The sequence below is a fragment of the Periophthalmus magnuspinnatus genome, chromosome 22, assembly GCF_009829125.3.
Source record: "Periophthalmus magnuspinnatus isolate fPerMag1 chromosome 22, fPerMag1.2.pri, whole genome shotgun sequence".
NCBI lineage: Eukaryota > Metazoa > Chordata > Actinopteri > Gobiiformes > Gobiidae > Periophthalmus > Periophthalmus magnuspinnatus.
The window spans coordinates 19211108-19230600 of record NC_047147.1 but is presented as its reverse complement, the minus strand read 5'-3'; the positions used below and the strand labels follow the sequence as shown (position 1 = coordinate 19230600).

The following is a 19493-nucleotide window of genomic DNA, read 5'->3' as shown; positions in this document are numbered from 1 at the left end:
TCGTATGAGCGTGCAGGAGTGCACAAAACGAACACCTGTCAGTCCAGTGCAGCACTGATGCTTGAATAAATCTATGGCAAGTTAGGGCAACCCTATCATTTACTTTTGGACGGACTTTAAAAAAAAAAAAAAAAAAAAAAAAAAATGAACAAAGGCAACCACAAACACACACCCATTCAATTTCAAATATTGCACTTCAAGTCTCAAACATGGTAACAGTGTACTTATGATCAGTAAGGCATCTCTTAATAAGTCTTGAGCTTAAAAACCTTTGATAGAGGTGCTTTGGCACTGGAGTACATCAGATAGGACTCGCCCTTCCAGGTGAAAAACTCCCAGTCACTACATCCAATAGTGGGGAGGAAGTGGACAGGAACAAAGCCTTCATAACCCTGCCACCTGCAGTAGAAGAAAACAGTTAGATCATGAGACATTGAGATTTTAAGATTTGTTTATATCAAGAAATTACTGCTGTAGACAATAACGTTTTAAAGGGAGAATGTTATGTGTCATATGGAGGCGGGGGGAGGGAGGGGGCAGATGTTTTTGTAGCAGTTGGTCTTTGACATTCCATGTTAATACTTAGAGTGCAGGTAACAGTGAGGAGCAATGCATTTTAAAATGACAAGATAGCAGCATGGGTCCTGTCAAAAGGAAGCTAACAGACAGTAAAGTCAATTTAAGCACCAGAAAACACACAGTATGCATTCTTGTGGCTTTAATTTTCTTTTAAACATGCTTTTGGTCACCTTCAGATTAGTGTTTCACATTTTCTAACTTAAAATAATCTATGTAATACAAATAATGCCTGATTCCCGGGAAACTTTCCCAGGCATTAAGGCATTAGAGCGCCTTCTGCTATCAGTTGGGGGAACAAACAATGGGAAAATAAACAAAAAAATCCAAACTGCAACGGCCAGTCAAGAATGCCATTAAAGGGCCCATATGCTATTTTCTGATCTGTGTTATAATGTTGTTTCCTCATCGCAAACATACCTGGAGTTTTGTTTTGTTCATATGTAACACAAAAACCCTGCATATTTAAACTGAGTTCTTCTCTCAAACAGAAAACACTCTGTTCCACCTTGTGATGTCATGTGATAATACAGGAAGTGCTCCACGTTCATTAAAATCATTTGGATAATTTCAGCCCTGGAACTGCCAATGTCTACAAAACAAAAGGTAAAACGTAGCTATTAACTTGAAAACTACTGCTTCATGACATCACAAGGTGGAACAGAGCATTTTGAGCTTTGGAGATGTAAACAGACAGTAATGCAGGATTAGTCAAACGTGTGAATGAAACAAAACACAACTCCAAGTGTCTTTCTGATGAGGTAACAGCATTCTAACATGGTTTACGTGGTTTACAAGCAGTCACATAATGCTTGTGTACTAAGACAGAATACCCCTCCCTCCACGCTTGAATCATTTTACAAGCTGACACGATGAGTACCTGTACAGAACGCTGTTGAGAGAGTAGGATTCACCGCTGAAGGAATTAGCCACAACCAAAAAGTATTCTTCCCCCAGGCTGAAGAACTCCCAGTCCACCGCGCTGTAGACAGAAGCAGAGTGATGTGGTGAATGACAAGAACAGTGTGGGTACAGCAAGTATCTGTTCTTCCCGTACCTGTAGGTGGTAATATCTTGGAAGCGGACAAACATGCCTGAGAGTATGTCCAGTTCGTAGATAGTGGAGTTAATGGCATAGCGCCCGTTTACACTTCCAACTAGTCTGTGCCCATTGGCTACGACAAGGAAGACTCTCCCTCCAATTTGAAACATTTCCCAATCCGTAGCGCAGTATGTCTGGAAAAGAACAAGCTGCGTTCAGATTATAGAGTTTCATGTGTGATCCATAAATGTTAAGGATTGACCCCAAAAATTTAACAACAATTATTTCTTTAGTAGGGATGAACCAATCCATCTTTTTCAGTTCTGAAATGTGATGCTCCAATTTTGATGCTCTAGCTAAATCAATGCAAAGACTGAAAACACCATTTATTTCCTTGATACAAAAATAACACAAGTTAAAACTGATCCAAACGTGTTATGTAGGTTAGCGTTCACATAAATACAAAACAGTTGATATAGTCAAAAATTCACACATTATGAGATATTCTGGGCCAACTGCAACCAGTAAAGTTTTACCAAGGAATCGGCTGAATCAATATTTGGAAGATGATATCTGATCCAGCAAATATTTCGGGATTGCCACTTTATGTTTATTTATCCTGACTGAGAAGACGTTGAACTTTGTGCCAGGTTTTGTTTCATGTTGATAGACCCAGTAATTACAAGAGATATTAACCATAAACCAGGTCAAAACATCTGCAGTCTGACAGTTAAACGGCAAATTACACCACAGAATTCTGACCTGTTTCCGGCTCAGTTTTTTTAACCTTTACATTTTTTTTCTAGGAATTGGCTCCAAAAATTTGCAATTTGGAGTTCTTCCAACGGACAACAATGTTACTGAATAATAAAACCTATTTAACCTTCATTAATTTGTGCAGACAGAATACATTGAACTTAATGACTTTTTTCATTTTAGTTTCATGGGACTGGAGAAACATGAACCCCAACTTCAATATTAAACGGCCTGTATTGCACCATTTTATGATACAAACAAACATGCCTGAATTTGTGTTTTGTTTTATTCACACATTTTTAACACACAAATCCTGCATATTTAGGCTGAGTTCTTCTCTCAAACTGAAAAGACTCTGTTCCAACTTGTGATGCCATGTGGCAATACAAGAAGTGCTCCCCATACACCTTCATTAGAATATTTATTATTATTATTATTATTATTATTATTATTATTATTATTATTATTATTATTATTATTATTATTATTATTATTATTATTATTATTATTATTATTATTATTATTATTATTATTATTATTATTATTTATTTTATACTTTGAAGTTACAGCTAATCTGCTTCACTCCTTGTTGCACCAGTAGATACTAGAGACTTTCTATTGGCACTTTCAACAGAACAAAAGGTAAAATAAAAAGATTCAAAAATAAAAGCAAAAAGTGAGACTTAAAAATAGCTGTTAACCTTAAAATTGTCACTAAATGACATCACGTCATCACATCAAAGTGAAATGAAGCATTATGATCTTTGGGGATGCAGACAGCCTAATACTCCAGGATTACTCAAACACGTGTGAATGAAGCAAAACACAACTCCAGGTGTATTTTTGAGGAAGTAACAACATTACAACATGGCTAAAATGTAATAAGAGTCAACTTTGGCTAATATAGGACCTTTGAACTATTGGCCCTTGTTGCGATGTGTGAACTCTATTAAAATCAAGTCATGACTTGACATGTGATAGACCCTGAACATCTAAATGAGCCCAAAGTGTAAACAAAGCCAGACTAACTATGTGTTTTAATTATTGTGGGAGGTAAATTACCAGCAGCCTGGAGCTACACTTGTAAGATTCATGTCTCGTGGAGTTCCCCTGAAATCATACAGCGTCTTCTGGTTCACTGCAGATCAATGTCTTACCACTTTTGATCATTATCCACTATGTCAAAGCACTGTTCTATACCCAATATTTGTATAATCCGGTCTATTAAACACACATATGGGTGGTACTCGGTTATGTTATATCAAGTACACTTATTTCAGTAACTTTTTTTTTATGTACTTCTCTGAGTAGTTTTCAGATACCATACTTTTACTACTATTTGAATAGTATATTTGACAGTGTAACAGTACTATTACTTGAGTAAAAATGACAAAAAGTACTACATTATGAAATGATTTCAACATTTGTGTTTCTTGCACCATTCCCTGCAGAGGTCGGTAGTGCTCAGTTATGTTTACTTAAGTACACTTATTTGAGTTTTTTTTTTATTTTTTATAAAATTGTACTTCTTAGAGTACATTTCAGACAACATAATTTTACTCCTTCTTAAGTAATGTATTTAACAGTGTAATAGTACTCTTACTTCTCAGAGTACTTTTTCAGACACCATACTTTTACTCCTACTTGAGTAACAAGTACTTGAGTTTGACAGTGTAACAGTACTCTTACGTGAATAAAATCTGTGTTTCTGTGAGTAAGTTTACAAGTGACAAATAGTTAATATTATGAAATGATTTGAACATTTGTGTTTCTTGCACTGCTCCTTTATGTATGATTTTATTTTTTTGTTTTTATCTTTTGAAAATACCTGATTTGATTGTATTTGTTTTATACTTTGTCTTTAAAATTACAAACCTGAGGTTACTTCCAGAGAATTTCACAACTTTTACTTAAGAGTAGTATCCCTGCATACTTTTACTTGAGTAGTTTCTTGAATCACTACTTTGTACAATTTTGCACTACTCTACCCACCTCTGGTGTTATTATTGTAGCTCTGTATTACCTGGAGACAACATCCATTTTCATACCAATCTTATAACTCACTGTCAGTGCAAATAAGAGCTTGCTATAGGCCTATAAAGCAAATATACGACCCTATAATATGGCTTTTGTGAGGTTATTGCGGTAAAGAGTTCAAGATCAAATGGGGTTTAATGACGACCCGCACTCACACACACACACACACACACACACACACACACACATGCACACACATGCACATGCACACACATACGCACACACACCTTAATAGTCTGGAACACCTGGAAAGCTTCATTGACCCAAACATAGATGACAGACTCCACAGACGTTGTGACCCCATCAAAGGCATTGGCAACCACCAGAAAGTGGTAGGGCCCCACACTGAAGAACTCCCAGTCGTAGGCTCCTGATGTGGGCAGACGCTGGTGAACCTCAAAGGCCTTGGCTAACCTGTTCCACTTGTAGATCAGGCTGTCGATGGTGTGGTTGGTTCCTGCAGGACAAAGCAAGTATTAGGCAATGTACACACACACTTCAAGCCACATTGTAAAGGGAAAGTAAAACATACACACAAGTTACATTACTAAACAGTATGTCAGATATGGTTAATGAGATGACAGGGAAAAAATACATGAACTAGTTTTAATTTTAATAGCAGCATTAAGTTGTAGCATTGAGATGTTGGCATCATGCAACAGGATACTTGTGAGTTACCAGATGTGGGTTGAGTAGCTACAAAGTTTACTTTGCAAAATAACTAAACTAAGAGTAAAATGGTGTTTGGGATATAACTACTCCAGTCCAAGTATCTGTCTGGATGTAACATCTGACTTCTAATTTAAAATTAGAAGGATACAAAAAAATCAAAGGCTAGACAACAAAAATGAAAAAGAGCAGTGCAAGAAACACAAATGTTCAAATCATTTCATATTGTCAACATAAAGCTTTTGTCACTTATCGACTTACTCACAGTGGTAAGAGGAACCAAAACTTTTACTCAAGTAAGAGTACTGTTACTTCAATAAAAAAATTAAAGGATTGAGTAATATAAAAAAAAATATTACTCAAGTAAGAGTACTGCTACATTATCAAATACATCAATAGTCAGTGGATGGTGTCTTAGAGAAGTACCATTGTATTAAAGTAACTGCATAGAGTTTGATTTAAAATTTCATAAACTTGACCTATGTATGACCCGAAATATGGGGTAAACAAAAAAATCAAATGCAGCTGATAACAATTGTAATGTTGATTTATTTTTAATTACAAAAACATTGGACATGGTGGACAAGTTGGTTATGCTATAACTTGGTGTTAGTTCTAGTTCTCCAGAGGATTATCTGACCAGGAAGCAGAATGAGTCTTACATGAGTCTCATATTTGGGTTGCCAGTTCAATGCCAAAATCCAGTTTAAACCTAAAATGCCTTTCTCTGATCTGAATGGTCACTACCTAAACCTCAGCACCTGCAATTTTGAATCAGTGCTAGTGCAGCCTCTGCAGCTCAGTGAGTGAATTCTGGAGGTTCTGAGCTTTCACAAACTGAAAATGAGAAAACTTGTATGTGTCTCTCTCTGCAGGTTAAGGTTCTGACAACCCAGTTTCAGTTGTGATTGTACTTGGCTACATACAGTTTATTTAAAAGTTCAAGTATATAATACCTATTTTGCACAACTTTTCAATAAATTAAAACAAAAATACCTCATATTATGTTTTAATATGTAATTTATTTAGTTGTGTCTGTTACCTATTCTGTGATTGGCCACAGCGAGGTAGTGGTGCTGGCTGATGGTGAAGGCCTCCCAGTCGCGGGCGCAGTGCGTCTGCAGCGTCTGTAAATGCACAAACCTTCTCCTCTTCTTGCTCCACTTGTAAATCACTGAGAAGTCTGCCTCAGGTTCTAACTCTGATCTGTCTGCCCCTCCTCCGAAGTTAGACACCACCAGGTAGGACTGAGGGTAACAGCAAACACAGGAAATCAACTGTTTATTCTACCTCTCCTCTTTATAAATACAGACTTTTTACTGTGTACTTTATAACCTGTGGTGTACCAGTGCTTTCTGTACAGTTATAGAACACTTTACTGTCCCTGTACTGGAAAATGTATCCTCTGCATTTGACCCATCCTTCAGTGTTGCTGGGACATGTCAGGAGCAGTGGACAGGTGCAGTTCCGGGATATAAAATTAGCCTACTATGCAAAAACTGGGAAACTGGGATGCTGTGACAAAAGGCAACCCACTCAGTCACAGAGAGAACATGCAAACTCTGCAGTCCACATGGAATCAAAGCCAGAACCTTTTTACCGTTTGCCTGGAATGCTCCACAGTATGGCATTAAACTTAAAATCCCTAATGAAATAAGCAAGTGAGACCATAAAGCCAAGTTACGGGTCAGATCTGTGGAGAGTAGATGTATTCCGCTAGCTGCAAGAAAACGTTAAAACACCTGTAATTGAATAAATGCAAGAGAGATATGTTTAATGCCATACAGTGGAACATTCCAGGTAAAGCGTTAACATCATCATGATATAACCAGGTACTGAACCCCATGCCAGAAAAGTTACATAGTGCAGCTTCACTATGCAATAAACTGATTTTGTTGATGTTCAAAGTCAAGGTTCATCACAATTTGACTGAACACAATTAGCAAACAACAAAATATCTGGTCTTATTCTGCATAAACAAGTTCTGAAATGTCCTTGTGTGTCAGATGCCCTCCCAGTGTCTCTATGGGGTCTTATTCTGCATAAAAACTGCTAACTCCATAGTTTAGATCTGTACAAACAAGTTCTTTTTTTGTTTGTTGTTCATATTCCAGTCTTTTTGTGAATTCCTCTGGGCACGTTTAAAATGAGATCTTTGAACAGAATCCTGTAATCAAAACATAAATCACAAATCTAATCACAATACTTGTCAGAAAAAAAACACAGTTGGATATTTTTTCCCAAACCATTCAAGCCCTAGTTTACCGTATCTTCTCACATCATCTCCTCCTCTCCTGTTACTCCTACCTTCTTGCCTATCCTGAAGTGTCTCCAGGCTAGAGCTCCATGCGTGCTAATGTTCTGGTAGATCTGGAAACCTTCGCGTGCCCATAGATACACAGCCGACCCGGGGGCTGAGGAGCGGTGAGCGAAAGCGGCCATCACACCCATACCAGCCACTTGGAACACCTGGGGGACAAAATATAATAGCATGAGGTATTCTGAAGAGTATGTGATAGTATTGTTTGCAGACGTCATCGGTCCGAGCCCTGTTATTTTCTTGCATTACGTTACACGACACGAGAGGTTGACGTTAGCGACTGATTCAAAACAGAAGGCCAGCCGGAGTTCACGGGGTCTGTAGGGTTAGTGATACCTCTATGTCGTTTGTCTCGGAGGTAGTGGTCAGGACTTGGTGTTCCAGGATGTAATCGAGTCTGTGGTGATCTGGAAGGTGGAGATATAGATTAGGAAACAAAAGTACAGTAGTGAAATAATTACAAAGTTTGGCATAAGATGTTTGGCATAATTTAATTTTTATTTTTTGTAAAGTGGTGGGGTTAGGGAATGAGTGGGTTTGAATCCTAGACTGTATATATAAATGGACATAGCTAACCTGCTAGCCACCGCGTTCCAGACACAATGTCGGCCTGAGTGCACTTCGGGCTCCATCGACATTTGACTCCATTTCACTTTGTATTGAAAAACTGTTGCTGCTCTCTCTGTACCAGCTGTTGTCAGGCTCAGCGTTTTGGTCTTAAAATGTTTATATTGTTTTAATTTTTTATTTTGCTAATTTGTCCATACCTCAACATACCTGAACATTAATAACAGACAAATCAGGCTCTAGCATTAGCAACAGGTTTGATTGACAGCGTTGCTAAGCACTCCCTGCTAAACTAGAGGTGCAGGCGGACTGAAAATGTAGAACTCAGCTCCAAATCCGCGCCATAACTGTTAGCCTCGATGAGCTTCATTTGACTGGAGCCGAGCGCTATGGGTGACGTCCCACTCACTTGGTCCTTTAGTTCTTTTTACAGTCTATGGACAGGAGGGGACTATAAGAATTTGTGTGTACCTTGCATGACATTTATGCCTTTTTGACCTTATGATCATTGAATTCAAAATGGGAAAATCAAAATGAAACATCAAGTGTTAAAGATGAAAAGCTATAGTTACCCTGCAGCATAGTGACCCAGTGAGAGCCATCACACAGGTACAGTGCTTTCTTCAGAGGGTTGAACCAGAGCTGGCCTTGTGTCTGCTCTGAGCAGGGACGGTCCAGGCCCACAGAGATACCAGAGACTGCACGGGACAGTTAACAAACGGTCATTCAAACAGCCCCACATTTAACATTACAGATAATATATTCAGAACGCAGTCTGAGTAAACTCTGTGAGGGTCTTTGAGTGTCCAGAAAGCACTGTGTAATCCAGGAAGAAGAAGCAGAAGAAGAAGAAGAAAATGATGATGATAACAAAGAAGAAGATGACGAAGATGATAATGTTGATGATGACGACGACGACGATGATGATGATAAAGAAGAAGATTATGAAGATGAAAATGAAGATAATGATGCTGATGAAGATGATGAAGAAGAAGAACAAGATGATGATGACAATGAAGAAGAAGATGATGATGATAATGATGATGATGAAGATGAAGAAGAAGATGATGATCATGATGATAACGAAGAAGAAGATGATGGTGTTGATGATGACGATGATGATGATGATAAAGAAGAAGATTATGAAGATGAAAATGAAGATAATGAAGATGATGAAGAAGAAGAACAAGATGATGATGATGAAGAAGAAGATGATGATTATGATTATTATGATGATGATAATGATGATGACAATTAAGAAGAAGATGAGATGATGAAGAAGAGGAAGATGAAGAAGAAGATGATGAAGAAGATGATAATGATGATGAAGATGATGATGAAGAAGAGGTGTCTGCAAGTGTCTGTGTACACTGGCATATGAATGTGTGTATGAATATGTGTGTGAATGTGTGAGTGGTTCCTTGATGTAAAATGTTTTGGGTGACTTGAAAAGTGCTATATAAAAGTGTGACGATGGCCACGTGACCAAGATGATGATGATGATGAAGATGATGATGATAATGAAGATGATGATGATCAAGAAGATGAAGATGATGAAGAAGCAGAAGATTGTGATGATGATGATGATGATAATGATGATGAAGAAGATGAAGAAGAAGATGATGCTTATGATGATGAAGGTGATTATGATGATGATGACAATGAAGAAGAAGAAAAGGATGATTAAGAAGATGAAGAAGATGATGAATGATGCAGAAGAAGTAGAAATTGATGATGATGATGATGATGATGATGAAGAAGAAGATGATGAAGAAGATGATGAAGATGCAGAAGAATATGATGATGATGAAAAAGAAAGTGATGATGAAGAAGATGAAGAAGATGATGAATGATGCAGAAGAAGTAGAAGATGATGATGCTGATGATGATGATGATGACGATGATGATGAAAACTGTGACTGAGGCACCTGGTGACCCGCGGTCTCGCATCCAAGCACCAGGCCCAACGCTGCTTAGCTTCAGTTGAGATTGGAGATGGATTGAAAGGTGGTAAAACCAATATACATAAAATCAAAACTATACATTTGAATCTTGTCAGTGCAGAGATGCAAAGGAACTGATAGATATACTTTGTTACATTGTTATCATATCACTGAATTTAAACATAACCAAATAATAAAGAAAGCACTACCATTTAATGTTGAAAATCACATTCTGAGTGTTTTTTATTATCATTGTGGTATTATTGAGTCAATTCTTTATTACTGAAAATGTTAGTATCCCGACAACACTAGTCATGAGAAAACACATAAAAAGTTTACCATGCATCGGCCGCAGCTCATCTGCCTTTCTCTCCATGTCCGGCAGATCCAGCAGTTTAGGGGGCACGGACAGCGCCATCAGCTGGGGTTCGTCGGAGGGGCACAGGTGGGCGGCGCCATCAGAACCAGGAACTAACACCAACTGTCTCAGCAACCCCTACAAACCAACACCACATTGTTACACCACAAATGAAAATGAGAATGAAAATGAAATACTTACTGAGAAAAGACCTTTCCATCTTCCCCGACTTCCTATGTGGAATCTGGATCCATGGATGTTGAGCTCTGAGGGGAAAGGCTCGGCAGGAACGCTGTTTGGAATAAAAAATAAAGTTATACATTACGACGACACAGTTTGTTGTGATGAAGAACCCACGTACACTGCACTCCACTACTACGAGCACCTGTGAAACAAGTCTGAGCTCTCAGGTGGTCCCCAGAGCTGTGCCAGAGGATCATGTCATCAAACCCAGTATTTGTGCAAATAAAATCATAAAAAATCTATTATAAAATTGCATCATGTCTGTATTTGTGGGGGCTGCAGTTGTAGAAAAGGGGTTATAGTAGGATTATATATAGTAGCATCATGGTAGTTTGTGTGTAAGTTTTGAAGAGGCCTACGTCACAGACATTATAGACACTTATAGATGTTTTATTTGAAAGTAGCATTAACATGGTAACAGCATGGTAACTAAAAGTATAATAATGTTAATAGCATAGTAATTACATGTGATATTCTAACTCAGCATAAAGACTCTCAATAGCCAGGACGATTTGTTTTTTTCATTATAATTTAAAATACTACTACTATTACTACTACTAGTATTTCTATTACAACAACTACTATTACTACAACTACTACTGCTAGTGCTGCTACTACTGTTATTACTAGAACTACTATTAATACAACTACTACTTCTACAACTGCTACTCCTGCTACTACTACTACTATTATTACTAGAACTACTACTAATACAACTACTACTTCTACAACTGCTACTCCTGCTACTACTACTACTACTATTATTACTACAACTACTACAACTCAACTACTACTGCTACAACTACTACTACTACTACTACTACTACTGTTATTACTACAACTACTACTATTACTACTACTACTACTACTACAACTACTACTACTATTACTACTGCTACTACTATTGTTATTACTACAACTACTACTAAAACTACAACCACTACTACAACTACTACTGCTACTGCTACTACTACTACTACTACTACTACTATACTGCTACTACTACAACTACTATGGATGGATGGATGGATGAAATGAAGGATAATAATAATAATAATAATAATAATAATAATAATAATAATAATAATAATAATAATAATAATAATATTATTATTATTATTATTATAAAGTGTGTCTTGATTATAAAACGTGCTTGTACATAATGTGTGTACATAATGTTGATGCGAGCCTTTGGAGCTGTGTGTTTGAAGGAGCCAGAGGGAGTTTCCGCTCACTCTATCACTGTCAGGTCACTGTGATGTGGCTGTAGGCTCAGAGAGGTTTGGAGAACAGCTATTGTATTGTGTCGACAGATCTGCTTTACCTTAAGGGATTTTAAAAGCAGGAAAGAGGGACACAAAAAGGAGAACTTATCAGCTTACGTTTAGGGGTGGGCCATATAGACAAAAATATCTCTGTAGTTCTTGTGTATTATCTCAGTGTCAACATGCACACGATGTCATGAGAGAAATGTAGTAAAGTATGTCCCTGTAAATATCCTGGGTCAGGTTTAAGTATCGCACAAAAAGTGTCAGAAAAGTCATTGTATTTAAAGATTGCATCAGTATATTTATTTTACTATGTTTAAAGAAAACATATTGTGCTTCTGTTGACTATATAGTTATAATCTATGACTCTCATGGATCATTACATTTTAATTTGCACATTTTAAATCGCAATATTTATCTAAAACAATTTAATAAAAGAAACAACTCCTCTGACTTCCGTGTTAGAAAATTTCAATGCCCAATGGGAGCTAAGATGTTGCAGTGTTGCCAGCCCTTCTTAGCATTGCAGCACATCACGTCTTGAACATTCCACAATACGGCATTAAACATCTCCATGGCGACAGCTTAGGACAAGTTACAGGTCAGGTCTGTGGAGAGGGGTGCCCATTCACAGTAAGAATGCAAGTACTGTATGTATTTTTTGCAATAAGAACACCTGTAATTGAATCAAAGCTAAATTGATAAGTTTAATGCATTGCTATGGAACATTCTGGGGTCCACAACCATTATATCACAAGCTCTTTAAAGCCTCTGTGCAGCTTTTTGCAGTTTACAAAGTTGATCAATATAAAATGCTACCAACGTAAATGTGTTATATTATACTAAATGGATTTTTGTTAGCTGTTGTGTTTTGTTTCATTCACACACGTTTGAGTAACTCTTTATCATTAGTCTGTTTACATCTCCAAAGCTCAAAATGCTCTGTTCCACCTTGTGATGTCATGAAGTGGAAGTTTTCAAGTTAACAGCTCCTTTTACCTTTAGTTCATTAGAGACTGGCAGTTCCATGGCTGAAATCATCCAAATGATTCTGGTGAAGGTGTGTGGAGTTTAAAGACACAATCGAGGACTTCCTGTATTACCACATGACATCACAAGGCGAAACAGAGTGTTTTCCGTTTGAGGGAAGAACTCAGCCTAAATATACAGGGTTTGCGTGTTAACATGTGTGAATGAAACAAAAAACTAAACTCCAGGTATGTTTTTAACACAGAAATGACATTATAACAGATCAGAAAATAGTGTAATATGGGCACTTTTACTACAAGGTATTAATAGCAATAAACACAAGACCTAATTATTTTAAATTCACCAGTTTGTGTTGTTAATAAACAGTAGTGACTTTTTCTGACTTATGACATTTGTTGTTAGCTAACTAAAAAGGGGCGTGGCAAAAGCTCTCAAAACTATTACATATCTCGATGTATCTGACCCAAACTGCACTCACAAGACTACACCTGCAGGGGGAGTTCATGCAAAAGAACTATTTATGCAGAAACAAAGTACTAGGAAACAATGTATTTACATATTAATCTGACTTTTTATATATAAACACCAAAAATACTTTTACTAACTCACTCACTTCTCCTTTCTGTGGTCCCATATAAATCCTTATAATCAAAACGTAGTGATTAGTACACTATGGACTAATCATAGAGGTCAACCAAGTAATAACATCTCTATAAAATCAAGCAGGTGACAGAAACCCCCCATCAGAAATGTTACAGAGTGAGACTTTATATTCAAATTCAGCATCTCTCCACCTTTACTTACATTTCCAGTGGAGGGTTGCAGTCCACACTTAGCTTCACAGAGCGGCTCTTGACGGCCAGTACTAAAGTGTGCCAGTGGCTATCGGCTATTCCCCCCGTCCGAAACACCAGCTTCTTCACCTGTCCCAGTGGGTCTCTGTAGAGGAAGTGGAGGCGCCTTCGGGAGTACCTCAGGCCCAGCAGGAGGGGCCCGCGGATGGGTGAGGGGGCCTCCTTCTCTTGGGAGTCTTTGGTGTTAGTCTGTGAAGTGTTCAAGTGACTGTTCTTGTGCTTCTTTATTCTGGCTCTGTCTGAAGTGTTGGTGTGCATCAAAGAGAAGATGTAGTCGTTTCTCTGTAAAACGAGGAGAAATAGTAGGGCTTTGTTAGGGTTTCAAATGGAAGGTTATGAGGACAATATAGGTAAAACTACGAGGAGAAAATAGACATGAATAATAAAAAATGCCTCTTTTAGTGATCGCTATTGTGTGTCTCTGAGTAAATAATGACACATGAAAAAAGTAGAAAAATACATCTAAATTAATAATAATAATAATAATAATAATAATAACCATCATCATCATCTTGTAAATATACATAACTGTTGATATCAAGATATTGGGTAATGTAGTAAACAGTACTGCAAGAAACTACATACTGCGGTTAAAAGAGGTGGATTTCAGATCATTTTACTTTTTAAGTCCATAGAGTTTGAGCACATGTGTCAAACTCAGGGCCCGTGGGCCAAATGTGGCCCTCCACATCATTTTAACAACAAGGTGAATAAAAAGGTATGACTGTCTTAAAATATCAGTTTATCAGGAGATACAGTTACCCAGCCATTTTTTCATATTTATGCAAATTCATATGCAATATTTGTAACTTGAATAAATAATAAATACAGAAACAGTTAATTAACAAGATTAAAAAGTAGTTACATTTATTTTACATTATATTTGGTTACATTTAGTTACATTTAGGCTGTCTTACATTTACATTTGGCACTTTGAGAGCAACGATTTTGCTGATGTGCTCTGTGAAAATGAGCTTGACACCCCTGGCATAGAATAATGAAAAATGGTTCCCATTGCACTTATCAATTCAAAACAAAATATAATACATCCACTTTCTCCCATCAACATGAAAACTACAGAATAATCATAAATTGTCCAGCTAAGGCAGTCCTGTCCTTAACCCATATACTAAAAATACTTCTACATCATCGGAATTTCCGAGTACCACCAACTCCAAACCTGGTCTAAACAGGACTATACCGGGGCTAAACTGGTGCTAAAATTGAACTACATTATTTGCTACAGCACCTATAACCAAGAAACTACCTAAAAGGGGACCAAGAAGTGGATACATTTTACTCCATATATTTGAACCAGGAGAAGGAGCTCACATACCACAGTTGAGAAACGCTGTCCTAACATATAATAATAAAATCCATGTGACATTATGGTACCTGTGGATCACTGTGAGAGATGGACAGTGTGACCACGATGGAGAACTCTTGGGGGAAGAGGTGGCAGTCGACAAGCAGCTCAGATGAGGAGAAGGACATGGAACGATGCGGACTCGAGAACTTCAGCCCCCTCACACCCTGAGCCTGTTCGATGTGCACACCAGGAACCAGGCTGGACGGGTCCCTCTCCAGCACGAAGGACAGCAGGTCGAGAGGAACCTGCCCTGCACAGAGACAGAACGAGACATTTAACAGTATGGGGTTATGTTAGGAGTAGATTTTGCCCAGGTCGATTTCAAAATCCATCTCAAGGCCCATAAGTTGAGCAGGGTTTAATGTCATACTGTGGAACATTTCAAGCACTGTATATAGTCATAGCCATATAATCACAACTGAACCTTGGTCTGCCTTATGGTACATATATAATGAATAATCAGAGGTGGGCAGTACTCCGCTACATTTACTTGAGGAACTTTTGGAGTACTTTTCTAGCAGTGTATTTATACTCCTACTTGAGTAAAATACAGGACACATGCAAGGATAAACCGCAATGTTTTGTAACCGAGAATAAATCAGCAGTTGTTGTCATTTGAACATGTTTACATCATATCTAGGGGAACAGGAAGGGCAAGTTTATTACATTTATAATAAAAAAATCTCACATACAGTTCCTTTAATTAATCCTCTTTCAATTTGGACTCACTTCTGTTTAAAAAGTAATGCCATGACTGAGCCAGTGATTGACAGGTGGCTTTAACCAATCACAGTATGAACTCGAAAAAGATAGTTTCAACCATCTCCTAAAGCAGTAGTTCTTAACCTGGGCTCGACATGGCCAGAGTGAGTGGCCAGAGTGATGCCCCGGCATTGACTGGGAGGATCCCGGCGACAACTGAGCTCTGATTGGACATCTTCGAGGGACCATGGAAGCACATTACCATAATGACAGTAACATATTTAAAGAGTCCCATGCCTCTGCTTTGACATGCTGTTTGAATTTACCTGAGAGCACAATTGGTTGCGGAGTTACGGTGTGTGTTGAAATGTTAAAAATAATAAATAGCATAAATACAATAAGTTCATTATTGGAATACATAAAGTTTATTTCAGTGTGGTAGTATTAAAAAAGGTCATGTCTTTGTAATTTGTTGTGAGTTCATGCATTGTATTGGTTTTATTCTTTGAACACAGTGATGTTAATGCACGGTTCATTTTATGCACCAATAAAACATACATATGTCTTGAATTTGAAAAAAATATATTTTATTTTTCAATAAAGAAGGGTTCGGTGAATGTGCATATGAAACTGGTGGGGTTCAGTACCTCCAACAAGGTTAACCACTGTCCTAAAGTCAATATCAGCGCACTAAATGTTATATAAAATCAAAATTGTGATATGGACAAAACAAATAAAATGTGTTACATGTTGCCCACCTCAGTACAAATCCCTCAAATCCTACCAATCTACATTTTAAAAACTGTACACACTTTTATACTATGACCTTTTAAAACAGGTCACAGTGTCATTGTAGGTCAAATGCGTCACTCATTCATTATTAAATTAAATGAATGCATGAATGAACAAACTAATGACATAAGATTCACGATTTAAACTGCACAAAAACTGCAACGTCATACCCGGGTTATTTCTGGGCAGTGGAAACCCTGTCACAGAGCCTAATGGCAGCTAATAGGGCTGTGAACAGGTCTGATTGACATAGTTAGCATTTTTACAACATGATGCATAGCTAATGGCCGGGAGGAGCTGCTCTAAAGTAATCAATGCATTGACAGTTTTGCATCACGAGAGGCTTGCAGTGCGAGAGCCAGGCCAGAGGGAGTAGAGTGAGGCTGCAGAATTAAAACATATCAATAAATTGCAGAAATATGGGAAATTATGACTGTTGCCATAGCGATTCATAATGTAAAACTTAATATTACATGTTTGTAAAGGTCTAAGCTACAGGAGTTTATGGATTTTAACTTCTTTATCCATAGGTGTCAGAATGGTGACACATTAGGACTGTTGCCATAGTGATAAGCAATCTAAACCTAATATAACATGTTTGTAGAGGTGCAAACTACAGGAATTTGTGGATTTTAACTTCTTTATCCATGAGTTTCAGAATGATGAAAACTTAGGACCACTGCCATAGCGATTAATAATGTAAAACTAAATATTGCATGATTTCAGAGGTCCAAAACTACAGGAATTCATGGATTTTTAACTTCTTGTAGTATGTTTATATGGGTTTCAGAACAATGAAAAAATTAGGACTGTTGCCATAGTGATTAAACATTAAGCAACAAAACATATATCTTTTGAATGGCAAAAAATCCTCAAAATGTTGCATATAACAGGAAGCTAAAACCCATATATTTTGAGAAAACAGATTACATGTTTTATTTTGAATTGCTAATCGCTATGGCAACAGTCCAACCTTTTCATGACAGCACTATTTTTGTGCCCACATATTTGAAACTGCATATTTCAATTTAATTAGGACAAAATGTGCAGCCTTGGAGCCGATTTTCAGAGCACCGCCCATTTAAGTTCTTGTTTATCTTATGGGTGTCAAAATGACCATCGTTGCCATAGCAATTAACAATTCAAACCTAATAGTGCATGTTTGTAGAGGTCTAAACTACAAGAATTCATGTATTTTAACTTCTTGTATATCTATGGGTTTCAGAATGAGGAAAAATTACGACTGTTGCTACAGCGATTAAACAAGATAATGACAACATGTATATTTTGTCACTGTACCAACATATTTCAAGAATTTCCAAACTGCAATTTCACTTCAATTGGGACAAATTGTGCAGCCTTGGGGGTGATTTTCAGATGTCACTCATTTATCCTGACACCCAAACCCTATACACAAATCTAAGTACATTTTATAAACATAATATTACTAAAAACACACACTGAGCAGCACTCCCACACCACAGACAGCGCCGTACACTCACACAGTTGGAATGAGCCAAAAGAATGCGTGCTGCAGGGCTTTCCCAGGTCTCCTCCAAACACTGATAATCATTAAGTTCTTAAGCAAGCAGACAGCAAGCAGACAAAGTAGTACAAGTAGCAGTAGTAATTGTACCTACCTTCACATTGTTTCCACGGGGCTGTGCTGCAATCTGCAAGTCCAACTCCTACGAGAAACAGATGCACAAAAATAAGCAGAGACATGGTTTAGTTGCTTGTAGAATTATCCATATGATCTGCAAATTACAATCCAGCCTTCATATAGATCTAAACGCATTATACAGCTCAGATCCAGTTCCTACATAAGCGCGTATATAGAGGGAGGTAGAATGGAAGAGGATGCAGATCAGGGAGGAGACGTGTACGAGTGTGTGAGGACTGCCCTACACCTGCAGAGCCTTTAAATACCAGAGCCAGAGCCATGCAAATCACCAGCTCTAAAGCCTGCAGCCGTAGCCTCCGTGACTGCATCGCCCTGCTGCTGCTGGAGGGGGAGATTCACACGCGCACCAGGACTTTTTTTAAGATATCCCAAATAGTTCCCACCTCTACTGCTTTGAATATGCCCAATGCAGTGTTTTTGGTGATGTATTTTAATGTTTTGGAACAGTGGATTTCAAACTTTTCATAACTAGTTCTGCCAAAGAAATGATTTAGCTTTCCAAGTATCACCAGAGCTAAACCAGGTCTATTCCAGGTCTAATCTAGGACTAAACCAGGTCTAAAAGTGGACTACATCATTCCTACTATAGTTCTAAATGGGAAATCCTTCAAAGGAGGATAGTAAAATTAGGCCAACTCACAAACTGAAGTCCAAGTACCAGATGAAGGAGTTTGTGTAGTACTGTTTTATCAGTACTTATCTGGTAGGCTCTGTCACCTGGTTGTCGCCATGGAGATGTTGTTTTGGCTGGATTCTTTGTGCGGTGATATCACAAATTACTTTTATCTCTGTGTGGTGTTTTTATTCTCATAAATACCTTGAAAATGAGCATTCTGCGAGTGGGCTCCCGTCTCCACAGATCTGATCTTCTGCCTGTCTCCATGGAGAATTTTAATGCCATACTGTGGAACATTCAAAGCAAAGCAAGGAAGACAATCAAGAAAAGTTACATAGTGCACATCGCTATGGAAACCTTTGTTTTTGTTTTGTTTTTATTTCACGTTTTCATTATGGTTTTGACTGTTGTGCGATTCTCATTACATTGTGTGTGTATCCCGTCTATCCAAATCCAAATTCTTCCAAGTCAGGAAAATTTATCACCTTATCAATGTAATGTTTCAATTTGACGAAGTACGTTTTTGAAATTAAAAAAACAAAACAACGAATACATTTCATACACATAATAAACTACTGAATAAACTAGGAAAAAAAAAAAGAGAACAGTTCAAAAACAGCAGTAGTAGAATGTAACAAAGTAACAAAGTACTGTACTTAAGTAAAGTACAGATACCTAAAAATTCTACTTAAGTCCATTTTCCAGTG

The 19493-nt window shown here is 37.6% G+C and overlaps 1 protein-coding gene across 1 annotated transcript; it reads right to left on the bottom strand.

The window, feature by feature from the left end:
* Positions 1-16: 16 nt before the first annotated feature.
* On the bottom strand, positions 17-18434 carry LOC117390661 (thrombospondin-type laminin G domain and EAR repeat-containing protein-like). Its single transcript, XM_033988440.2, has 13 exons — positions 18127-18434; positions 15019-15242; positions 13574-13905; positions 10470-10560; positions 10250-10406; positions 8540-8665; positions 7737-7807; positions 7388-7549; positions 6123-6327; positions 4639-4868; positions 1634-1812; positions 1457-1558; positions 17-399 (listed from the first exon to the last, which is right to left on the bottom strand). The coding sequence occupies exons 1-13, from the start codon at positions 18209-18211 to the stop codon at positions 246-248; spliced, it is 2118 nt and encodes a 705-aa protein (XP_033844331.2). The 5' UTR covers positions 18212-18434; the 3' UTR covers positions 17-245.
* Positions 18435-19493: the final 1059 nt, after the last annotated feature.